Source organism: Nothoprocta perdicaria, unplaced genomic scaffold, assembly GCF_003342845.1.
Source record: "Nothoprocta perdicaria isolate Ctin4 unplaced genomic scaffold, notPer1 scaffold_314, whole genome shotgun sequence".
In the NCBI taxonomy this organism is placed as follows: Eukaryota; Metazoa; Chordata; class Aves; order Tinamiformes; family Tinamidae; genus Nothoprocta; species Nothoprocta perdicaria.
In genome coordinates, this window is record NW_020455549.1 from 39407 (window position 1) to 50166 (window position 10760).

Genomic DNA, 10760 nt, shown 5'->3' on the forward strand with positions numbered 1-10760 from the left:
GCAGGCCGTGCCCAACCGCAACCACAAGTGAGCGGCGGCGCGGGGCACGGGGGCGGCCCCCGTCCCCCCTCCCCGGGATCGCGGGGGCGGCCCCCGTCCCCCCTCCCCGGGATCGCGGGGGCGGCCCCCGTCCCCCCTCCGCGGGGTCGCGGGGGCGGCCCCCGTCCCCCCTCCGCGGGGTCGCGGGGGCGGCCCCCGTCCCCCCTCCGCGGGGTCGCGGGGGCGGCCCCCTTCCCATGCCCGGGAGCGGCCCCATTCTCCCTCCAATACCGGGTGCTGGGACCAACCACCGACCCCCTCCAGCCCAGGGATGCAGGGACCCACCCCCCGGCTTGGGCACCGGCGTCCTCCCCGCCAACAAACACCCCTTCCCCATCACCGGGATCCCCCCCATTGGACACCAGTGCCTCCTCCTTTGGGTACCAGGAGCCTCCCACAGGGGTGCCGGGATCCCCATCGGTGCTCTGGGATCCCCATCGGTGCTCTGGGATCCCCATCGGTGCTCTGGGATCCCCATCGGTGCGCTGGGATTCCCTTCCATGCTCTGGGATCCCCATCCGTGCGCTGGGATTCCGGTCCATGCTCCGGGATTCCCATCCATGCTCCGGCCGCAGGGAGGCAGCGGCTGCACGGGCCGTGTTTCCACTGCGGGTGCTGTCGCTGTCCCTGCCGCGTGGGGCCCAGGGCCCCATGTGCCGCCCCGCCCCGGGGAGGGGGGATTGTTGCCCCAAGGAGAGGGGACTGTCGGCGCTTTGGTGGCCCCGGTGCCACCACCGCGACGCTGGACCCCGTCCCGCGCCGTGGCACTAACGCGTCTGCGCCCGCGTCCCCCTCGGCAGCGCCAAGAAGAAGAAGATGGCAGACAAGATCCTACCTCAGCGGGTGAGCGGCGGGGCCGGGCGCCGCGTGCCGCGGCCGCAGCCCTGCGCCTCGCTCAGCGGCCTCTTTTCCGCCCCAGATTCGTGAGCTGGTCCCCGAGTCCCAGGCCTACATGGACCTGCTGGCCTTCGAAAGGAAGCTGGACCAGACCATCATGCGGAAGCGCCTGGATATCCAGGAGGCCCTGAAGCGACCCATTAAGGTAGAGCGGAGCGGAGCGTGCGCYGCGTTGCCGCGAGCCGGGACGGGAGTCTCTGCCTGTAGCCAGGGGAGCAGCCGCGTGCTGGAGCCTGGGCCCCGTCCCCGTAAACGTGGGGGAGCAGGAACCCCCGTCGTCCAGACGCAGGCAGGAGCGGAGCCGGGAACGCCTCGTGTTCCTCTCTCCTTGCTGCCTCTGCTGGGAGAGAAGGAAAATGAAATGGATAAGGGGTTTTGAGCCTCTTTSAGGAAAAGAAAGGCAAGATAGTTCTTTATTTCAAAATTAACATTTAGCTGATGCTTTTTCTCTTAGCAAAAGCGAAAGCTGCGTATTTTTATCTCCAATACGTTCAATCCAGCCAAGTCGGACGCCGAGGATGGCGAAGGAACTGTTGCCTCGTGGGAGCTGCGGGTGGAAGGACGGCTCCTGGAGGACGTGAGTGTGAGACAGCCGGGCTCGTAGGGAGGCAGGAGACGTGCGCTGATGTCCGGATGAGGCTAAACGGGGCTCTCCCTCTGAGATCAGCTCTGCTAACGCTCTCGCTTCCTGTGTTGCTTGCAGTCTGCTTTGTCTAAATACGATGCCACCAAACAGAAAAGAAAGTTCTCGTCCTTCTTTAAATCCCTGGTCATTGAACTTGATAAAGACCTGTACGGCCCCGACAATCACCTGGTAGAGGTGAGCTCCCTTTGCTGCGCTGTCTCGCCCCGTGCGGTGCCGCTCAGCAGGCAGCCTTTGTTCCTCGTTCGTGTCTCGGGCCGGAGCGGGCGGCCGGGAGCTGCTGACGCCTCTGCTTTCCTGGGGCCTTGCTGGGGTCTGAGCGGGCGCATTAACTCTTGATCCCAACTGTCCAGGGGGTGGACTAACTCTGGGGGTGTGGGGGGGTTCCCGGCGAGCGTGTCGGGAGCCAAGCATGCGGGTGCCCTGACCRCTGTCCCGCGCTCGGTGTCGCAGTGGCACAGGACGGCCACGACCCAGGAGACGGACGGCTTCCAGGTGAAGAGGCCGGGCGACGTGAACGTGCGCTGTACCGTCCTGCTGATGCTTGACTACCAGGTGAGCTCCTCGGAAGCGCGCGGGGTGCTCGCGGGGCCCTGTCCCGCCTCGCGGGGCCCCACCGCGTCCCCATCTCTTGTGGCAGCCTCCCCAGTTCAAGCTGGATCCGCGCCTGGCCCGTCTCCTGGGCATTCACACCCAGACCCGCCCCGTGATCATCCAGGCGCTCTGGCAATATATTAAGACCCACAAGCTGCAGGACCCCCACGAGCGGGAGTAYGTCATCTGTGACAAGTACCTGCAGCAGGTAACGGGGCGCGCAGCGGCCGCGCGCGGCGGCCTCAGCTCTGCCCTGGGAGCAGCCGGCGGTCCCGGCGCTCAGCTCCCCTCCCTTCCCTTAGCCTGCGTTTCTGTCGCAGATATTTGAATCCCAGCGGATGAAGTTCTCCGAAATCCCCCAGCGGCTTCACGCGTTGCTTATGCCCCCGGAACCGATCATCATTAACCACGTGATCAGGTGAGGCAAGCCCACCCGAGTCCACTTTTCCGGGAAAATGGGTGGAAAGAAGGGACAAGCCTGGTTTGGGAAGATGTTCCAATGGGTTGGTTTTTCAGGAGTGCTTCCCCTGCATCTCCTACCATTGTTTCTTTCTTAACCAAATCCCCCTTTCCAAGGAGCCTGCTGTCTTGAGCATCTTGATTCAGTTTCTTTCTTGTGGCTGCCCTCAGTGTTGACCCAAACGACCAGAAGAAAACAGCCTGCTATGACATTGATGTGGAGGTGGATGATACTTTGAAGACTCAGATGAATTCCTTCCTGCTCTCTACGGCCAGTCAACAGGAAATTGCTGCTTTGGATAACAAGGTAGGAAGAGCTCCTTCGTTTCTGCCCCTCTCGTTGCTGGATACAAAGGTGTCCTTGGAGCAGGTGAGCTCTTGGTAGGACGGGAGCCCATTTGGAGTCTGGTGTCAAGTTGGTCATGGTTAGAAATTAGAGGTTTTATCTGGAAACAAAGCTGTAAAGCAAACGTCAATGGGATCACYGGTAACGCAGGGAACAAAACTGAGAATTCTGTCTGATAAGTTTAAGTTAAGCAGGGAGCATCAGAATTCACCTTCACGTATTGGATCACTTGATATTTTCCCTCTGCCCTTTCCCCTCTTGAGCAGTTGTTGGTCTGTGTTTCAGATTCATGAAACAATAGAAACAATCAACCAGCTGAAGACGCAGCGGGAATTCATGCTGAGCTTCGCCCGAGACCCTCAGGGCTTCATCAACGACTGGCTACAGTCCCAGTGCCGGGATCTGAAGGTAAGAGCTTCATCCCGGGCGGAAGGTGGATCCAGCCACAGGCTTCCCTCGTAGAAGCAGCTCCCCCCGAGCAGCAGTTTGTTGCTCYGAAACCAGGGCTGGACTCAGAGTTGAGCGTGACCCAACCGTGCTGAAGCTCCTTTGAAGGAGCGGGGTTGGGTTTGCTGCCTCAACCCTCGTGTCCTTGGTGCTCTCCAGACGATGACTGATGTTGTGGGGAACCCCGAGGAGGAGCGTAGAGCCGAGTTCTACTTCCAGCCGTGGGCTCAGGAAGCCGTGTGCCGATACTTCTACTCCAAGGTGAGCGTCCCAGGCAGGGCTGCGGTCCTGGTGGCCGGGAGTCCCGTCCCTCCTCGGGGCAGGCGCCGCCGGTGCCGAGTGGCACTGCTAACCCCCACCTGCAGACCCCGATGATGACTCTTGGTCCCAGGTTGTGTTTTGCAGCCGGGACCTTTGTCCCTCAGACGCTGCCCTGCTCTGCAGACTATTAACACTGCGRCTGCGGCTTCTCCCGCAGGTGCAGCAGAGGCGGCAGGAGCTGGAGCAGGCCCTGGGAATCCGGAACACATAGGCTGCTTCCTCTGCGTYCAGAAGGCACCTCAGCTACTTGTGGAGGCGGAGAGCTGCGGAGGATGCTGTTAATCCCACTCCGGCACYGAGGCCTGCGCCACCATCCATGCTGGCATTGTCCCTCTGGGCTCTCCTGGGGTGTGACAAGCAGACAGGCTCCAACGAGCACACACTTCTACCTGGTTTTCCTTCTGACTGTTGCCTTGTCAGTCCCAAGGCTTCCGCGAGCCTCCCCGTGGCTCCRCACCGCCTGTAGTGTCCCCCGTAGCCGGTACGACTGCTGTCTCGGAACCCCTCGAGCTCAGAAACCCTGAGCAGCCTCCCCTCCTCAACTAGCACCTAGTCGTGGCGCAGGCGGGACACGGGCCTGGGCCRCCAGCTCTGCTTCCAGCTCTGTCGCGGGGATGGAGCCCTGTGAGCAGCGTCCTCCCTGCTTGGTTTTTATAGTGAGGTGCCCTCCTGCTCCGAGGGGGCTGCTGCTGCACGGCATCACCTCCCGGGTCACTCCTTGAGGAAGAGTTTACCCGACTCCAGAGAACTGCTCCTTCCCTTGTCCCTTTTCTGTTTCCCTCGTTTCCTTYGTGTCCTTGGGCAGGCTGTCCAGGCCAGGGACGGGAGGCGCTGGCTCCGGGCAGGGATGTGGAAGCGCCGGACCAGGGCTCCTGGGTTTGATGTGCGGGGTTACGGGACAGGCTGTGGGGCAGACGCAGCTCCGTGCGTCGGGTTTCCTCGCTGAAGCTCCTCGTTGGGCAGTTTTAGGTTGTGGGGCTGCTGTAAGGCCCAGCATGGATCAGGAATGTACAAGTGGATTTTCTCAACCTTGGGGAGTAGCAGCCTGGCTGCTTCTCCATKGAATGAATTAACAGTGAATTAATTAATGGTTAGGAGTAAGAGAATGGATTCTCTTAACCTGAATCTCAGTATTTCTGCTCGGGCCTGAAATGCAAAGGACCTCAAAAGCTGGTCATGTTCTCTCGGAGCCAGCCCCAAAATCATGTTACTGACGAGCCCCCCCGTAGTCCGCCCCATCCCGGGGTGGCCGGGAAGCTCACTCTGAATTTGGGAGCCCGGGTGGCCCTGCTGCTCGTGTCTGTGTTACTACATGTCTGTGAGTAATAGACTCTCGACTCCCTTCTCCTCTGCCCCTTATGAAGCGGCTCCTCTGTGGCACCGGGGTGAAGGTCTTGGTGCTGACGAAGCAGCTACTGACTCCTCAGGGTGATCACACGTGAAGGATGCTGAGTACTGCGTAGGCAAGCGTAGTTGTTGCAGAGTAACTGCTTTTCTTAACTGATTATTATGTTTTTTTTTTCCATGGACCAAATTTTTTTTTTGTATTGTACCCTTGTAGACGTCACCCGGTTTTAATAAAAGCCTCGTGCGAGGGAAGCTGGGCTGCGTCCTGCTGTGCTGCCCGCGTGCCGCCCGTGCCCTCCCTGTGCGTGCCCACGAAGGACACATCGCTGCCTCCCCTTCCCCCTTAACACAGCCAACTGGGATAAGAAACGGGAGAGAAAATAAATGTACTCCACGCTTTGGCCTTTTATGCAGCGCCCTCCTTTGCAGCGAGGAGCTCCAGCCTGCTCAGCCTTGGCCAATTCCTTTTGTGGGCAACGGGCTCCACAACTGGAGCAAAACGGGGAAGGCRGTGGCCAAGCGCTGGGTAGAACCTCGCCGGCTGCGCTGCCACCCTCRTTGCCGCCTCGCAAAGGGCGGCAGCGTTTTGAGCGCCACGCACGGGCCGTGCGTGGGGTCGTGGAAGCAGCTTTAGGCTAGGTTGTCCTCAAAAAGGAAGGCAAGAGCCCCTGCTCCTGTCCTGGGGAGCTGTTGGGCGAGCGGCRGCCGCGGGAGGCTCGGCRGCGGCCGGTGGCCTCTGCACAGAGYGAAGGGCAGCGAGCGCCGCGCTCCGCGCCGGAGCTGCCTGCACCCTGCACCGGGTTCGGGTTTCTCCCCAGGAAAAACGGCCCCGCGGTTGGGAAGGCGGCTCCGCTGTTTGTGGCACCCACTGGCCCTGCAGCGCTGGGATTGCAGCTATTTCACCTTTGCTTGGGGCCGGGGGGGGCACGCGGGCCGGGCCCCCCCTGCTCCGTGCCCCAGGCGGAGCCGGAGCCGGGGGCGGGTCGGGGCTGGCCCTGCTCCGGCTGCCCTGAAATAGCGCGGCCGGCTGCGCCGCGCACGGCCCCGCTCCCGCACCATGGGCGGCAAGAAGGTCTGCATCGTGGGCTCCGGCAACTGGTGAGCGCCCCGCTGCGCCGCACCACTCTGCTCTGTCCTGCTCCGCTTTCCTCCGCGCTGTTCATTCCGCTCAGTGCTGCTCCGTTCTGCTCCTCTCTGCGCTGTTCTGCTCTGCTCCGCTCTTCTCTGCACTGCTCCGTTCTGCTCCGCTCTTCTCTGCACTGCTCCGTTCTGCTCCGCTCTTCCTCTGCTCTTCTCCGCACTGCTCTGCTCTTCTCCACTCCCTTCTGTGTCGCTCCATGCTGCTCCGCACTGTTCCATTCTGCTCCATGCTGCTTCTCTCYGCTCTTCTCCGTGCTGCTTCTCTCCATGCTGCTCCGTTCTGCTCTGCTCTTCTCCGCAGAGAGCAGAGCTCTGTTTTGCTCTCTGAGAGCAGAAGCTCTTTGCTGTTTTGCTCCATTCTGCTTTGCTCTTCTCCGTTCTGCTCCATACTGCTGTTTTGCTCCGTTCTGCTCCACACTGCTCTGTTTTGCTCCATTCTGCTCTGCTCTGCTCCGTTCTGCTCCATACTGCTGTTTTGCTCCGTTCTGCTCTGCTCTTCTCCGTTCTGCTCCACACTGCTCTGTTTTGCTCCGTTCTGCTCTGCTCTGCTCCGTTCTGCTCCACACTGCTCTGTTTTGCTCCATTCTGCTCTGCCCTTCTCTGCACTTCTCCATTCTGCTCCACTCCTCTGCACTCCATTCTGCGCCACTCCGCTCCTCTCTGTTCTGCTCCGCGCTGCTCCGTTGCCGACGCGCTCGGCCCCGCTCTGCCCGCACAGGGGCTCGGCCATCGCCAAGATCGTGGGCAGCAACGCGGCGCGGCTCGACACCTTCGAGAGCCATGTGAACATGTGGGTGCTGGAGGAGGACGTGGGCGGCCGGCGCCTCACGGACATCATCAACACGGAGCACGAGAACGTCAAGTACCTGCCGGGCCGCAAGCTGCCCCCCAACGTGGTGGGTACACGGCGGGGCCGGCCGCGCTCCCCACGACCTTGCGGCRCACCCGGACGGGCCGCCTTCGCCCGGTGTCCCCTTGCCTGGGCTCGGTGCCACGTGTCCCCRCGCGGGCTGGCGCCGTCCCCGGGGCGCTGCGCGACGCCGCTGGCCTTGGCCGCAGGTGGCGGAGCCGGACCTGCTCAAGGCCTGCGCCGGGGCCGACATCCTGCTGTTCGTGGTGCCCCACCAGTTCATCGGCAAAGTCTGCGACCAGCTCAAGGGCCACATCAAGAAAGAGGCCATCGGGCTGTCGCTCATCAAGGTGCGAGCGGCTCCCGGGGGCTGCGGGGTTGGGGGGACGGAGTCTGCGGGACCCCAGGGGGGTTTCATTAGGGGGGAGGCGCGGGGGGATCCCTGTGGTGACGCTCRGCATGGGATGTGGCGCAGGGAGGGAGGGATCGGGGCCGGCACGTCCCTCGGAGCAGGACACGGGCTCAGCTCCGTCCCCGCTCGCGGGCCAGGGGGTGGATGAAGGACCGGAGGGGCTGAAGCTGATCTCGGACATCATCCGCGAGAAGCTGAGCATAGAGATGAGCGTCCTCATGGGCGCCAACATCGCCAACGAGGTGGCGGACGAGGAGTTCTGCGAAACGACCATCGGTGAGCGGGCGCCGCGGGGCCGGCCGCGGCTTCACCAGCGCCGCGGGCAGGGGCCGCACATCGACCTCCCCCGGCCGGAGCAGAGGAGTCCGAGCACTGCCGCCACCGCCCGGCACGGCAGAGCTGGGCTGCGCCAGGGCTGTCCTGCAAGGCAGAAATCTGCCCCATTTCCAGCCTCCAGAAAGGCTGTGGGGCGCAGGGCCTCCCCCAGGACTAAGCTGAGCTCCCCTAGCTCTCTTTGCCTGGGTTTCTGGGGACACTCACCTGCATCCCGGGTTATGGCTGCTTGGAAGTTCGTCCAGCGCCTGTTGCTCGTGTCCCCCATCCTTCCTGTGRCTCCCTCAAAGTGCCCAAAGCCAACGGGAACAGTTTGCTGGGTCGGGAGCTACGGGATTCAGGCTGTGTCCTATTTTAACCACCAGCAGGTGTGTGACGCAGGGGCCGCAGGGGCTGTCGCTCAGAAATGCTCTTGTGCGGGGCAGGACCCGAGAACACAGCAGTGTCCAGCCCCAGATTTGCAACCTCTGAACATACCTTTACCCTACTGAGCAGGTGTCCCTTCTGTCCCGCCGGGCTTGCCCTGCTCTTGGGAGCATTCCAGGCTTGCAGCCTTGCTCACCGCCCGCGCACTGGGCTGGCACTCYGCGTCCCTGCACATGTTTAGCAACGTCCCCGCGTTGGGAAAGGGGCTCCTGTCTCCGCAGCAGCTCCCGGCTGCAGGACGGCGCTGCAGGGGGCAGGGAGGGCGCAGGATCCCGCGCTGGGACCCGCCGTCACCTCCTCCCGCTGTCTCCGCAGGCTGCAAGAACACGCAGCACGGGCAGATCCTCAAGGAGCTGATGCAGACGCCGAATTTCCGCGTGAGCGTGGTGCAGGAGGCCGACACCGTGGAGATCTGCGGGGCGCTCAAGGTGCGTGAGCCGCCCGCGGGGCTCGCCAGGCCGCGCGGGCACCCAGCAGCCCCCGGCGGGGCCGGTCCGGCCACGGCGCCGTCCTCTTCCAGAACATCGTGGCCGTCGCGGCCGGGTTCTGCGATGGCCTTGGCTTCGGCGACAACACCAAGGCCGCCGTGATCCGCATGGGCCTCATGGAGATGATCGCCTTCGCCAAGCTCTTCTGCAAGGGCCCCGTCACCTCCTCCACCTTCCTGGAGAGCTGCGGCGTCGCCGACCTCATCACCACCTGCTACGGCGGCCGCAACCGCAAGGTGGCCGAGGCTTTCGCCAAGACGGGCAAGGTGAGCGGGGCCGGGCGGCGCGGCGGGGCTCCCGGTGCTGCGGGACCAGCCCACGATGGGGCTGCCAGTGCTGCGGGACCGGCCTGTGACGGGGCTCCTGGTGCTGGAAGACGAGCCCACAATGGGGCTCCCAGTGCTGYGGGACTGGCCCGTGATGAGGCTCTTGGTGCTGCGGGACTGGCCCGTGACGGGGCTCCTGATGCTGCGGGACCAGCCCGTCATGGGGCTCTTGGTGCTGGGAGACCAGCTCACTATGGGGCTCCCAGTGCTGTGGGACTGGCCCATGATGAGGCTCTTGGTGCTGCGGGACTGGCCCGTGATGGGGCTCCTGGTGCTGGGAGACCAGCCCACCATGGGGCTCCCGGTGCTGCGAGACCGGCCCGTGACGGGGCTCCTGATGCTGCGGGACCAGCCCGTCATGGGGCTCTTGGTGCTGGGAGACCAGCTCACTATGGGGCTCCCAGTGCTGWGGGACTGGCCCRTGATGAGGCTCTTGGTGCTGCGGGACTGGCCCGTGATGGGGCTCCTGGTGCTGSGRGACCAGCCCACSATGGGGCTCCCGGTGCTGCGAGACCGGCCCGTGACGGKGCTCCTGATGCTGCGCGCAAMAGGGCTCCCAGTGCTGCAGGTCCTGCCTGTGACGGGGCTCCCGGTGCTGTGCCGTGCTGGGGCTCCTGGTGCTGCGGCACAACGGGGCTCCCGGAGCTGCGGGACCTGCCCACGGTGGGGCTCCCGGTGCTGCGGGACCGGCCGTGYGGCTCCGGCGCAGAGCATGCGGGTGCAACTCGCTCACTGCCGCCCTGCTGCAGTCTATCGAGCAGCTGGAGAAGGAGATGCTGAACGGGCAGAAGCTGCAGGGGCCGCAGACATCCGCTGAGCTGCATCACATCCTCAAGAGCAAGAAGGCGGTGGACAAGTGAGCGCTCCRGCCCCGCGTGCCGCTGGGATCTCTCCTGCGGATGCGGATGCTCTTCCGGYGGCCCCACGTGTCCCAGGAGAGGCGGCGGCCGGCGCTCACTCTGCCCGTGTGCCCCCAGGTTCCCCCTCTTCACGGCCGTGTATCAGATCTGCTACGAGGGCCAAGCTGTGGCCAACATCATCAAGTGCCTCCAGGACCACCCCGTGCACATGTAGGGCAGCGCGGCCGCGGCGCCTGCGCCTGTCTGCTGCTGCGACGGCTTTGGCGGGAGCCGGCGCCTGCCGGGAGCCTCCGCGGAGCCCCGGGAGGGCAGCGGCGCCTCCGGTTGGAGCTGCCGCCCGGCGTCCGCGCGGAGGTACCTGCGGATCCTCCCCTGCCTCTGCAGGGCCCCTTTAGCTTCYGCTGCTGCCTCGGCTCTGCCCTGAGGAAGGCTGGGCCTCCTCCTCCTCCCGCTGCGACTCCGCGTGCTGCCTGCGGGGACAAGCACTTCTATTGTTTGCCCCCGTGCAAGGGGGCACCCCTGGGGCTGCTCCGCGCGGCAGGGAGCTGCGGCTGCGACGTGGCCGCCCAGCCCCGCGCGCCCGCCCGGCCCTCCCGCCTGCCGGTCCTGCGCCCGCTTTGCCAAGGCAGGGAGCAACTGCCCCGGCCGGCCCCGAGCAGCCGCAGGCTGCGCCGCCCTGGCCGGGCGCCCGCCGAAGCAGTTGGGCCGTGCGGCGTCCGCGCGCGTGCCCCCGCAGCCCCCGCGCTCTGCGGCCCGTCCGCTGCCACCCAGCCCTGCACCGCTGCCGCAGGGAGCCCCTTCCACAGCTTTCCCTTTCCCCCAGCTTTCCCTT

General features: G+C 64.4%; 2 protein-coding genes across 2 annotated transcripts in view; both read left to right on the forward strand.

Annotated features, from left to right (window-relative positions):
* LOC112950304 (SWI/SNF-related matrix-associated actin-dependent regulator of chromatin subfamily D member 1-like) overlaps window positions 1–5345 on the forward strand; it is a 13239-nt gene extending 7894 nt beyond the window's left edge. The window contains exons 2-13 of the mRNA XM_026042806.1: window positions 5–27; window positions 840–882; window positions 959–1081; window positions 1391–1513; window positions 1640–1756; window positions 2033–2134; window positions 2220–2381; window positions 2494–2591; window positions 2804–2939; window positions 3264–3386; window positions 3585–3686; window positions 3904–5345. Of these exons, the coding sequence (XP_025898591.1) occupies window positions 5–27; window positions 840–882; window positions 959–1081; window positions 1391–1513; window positions 1640–1756; window positions 2033–2134; window positions 2220–2381; window positions 2494–2591; window positions 2804–2939; window positions 3264–3386; window positions 3585–3686; window positions 3904–3957 (1206 nt within the window). The 3' untranslated portion in view covers window positions 3958–5345. The remainder of the gene's footprint in view (window positions 1–4; window positions 28–839; window positions 883–958; window positions 1082–1390; window positions 1514–1639; window positions 1757–2032; window positions 2135–2219; window positions 2382–2493; window positions 2592–2803; window positions 2940–3263; window positions 3387–3584; window positions 3687–3903) is intronic.
* A 789-nt stretch (window positions 5346–6134) lies between these two features.
* GPD1 (glycerol-3-phosphate dehydrogenase 1) lies at window positions 6135–10158 on the forward strand. The gene is made up of 8 exons (XM_026042784.1): window positions 6135–6191; window positions 6952–7129; window positions 7293–7433; window positions 7633–7771; window positions 8570–8682; window positions 8775–9008; window positions 9818–9924; window positions 10046–10158. Exons 1-8 carry the CDS (start codon window positions 6151–6153, stop codon window positions 10140–10142), a joined length of 1050 nt encoding a protein of 349 aa, XP_025898569.1. The 5' UTR covers window positions 6135–6150; the 3' UTR covers window positions 10143–10158.
* Window positions 10159–10760: the final 602 nt, after the last annotated feature.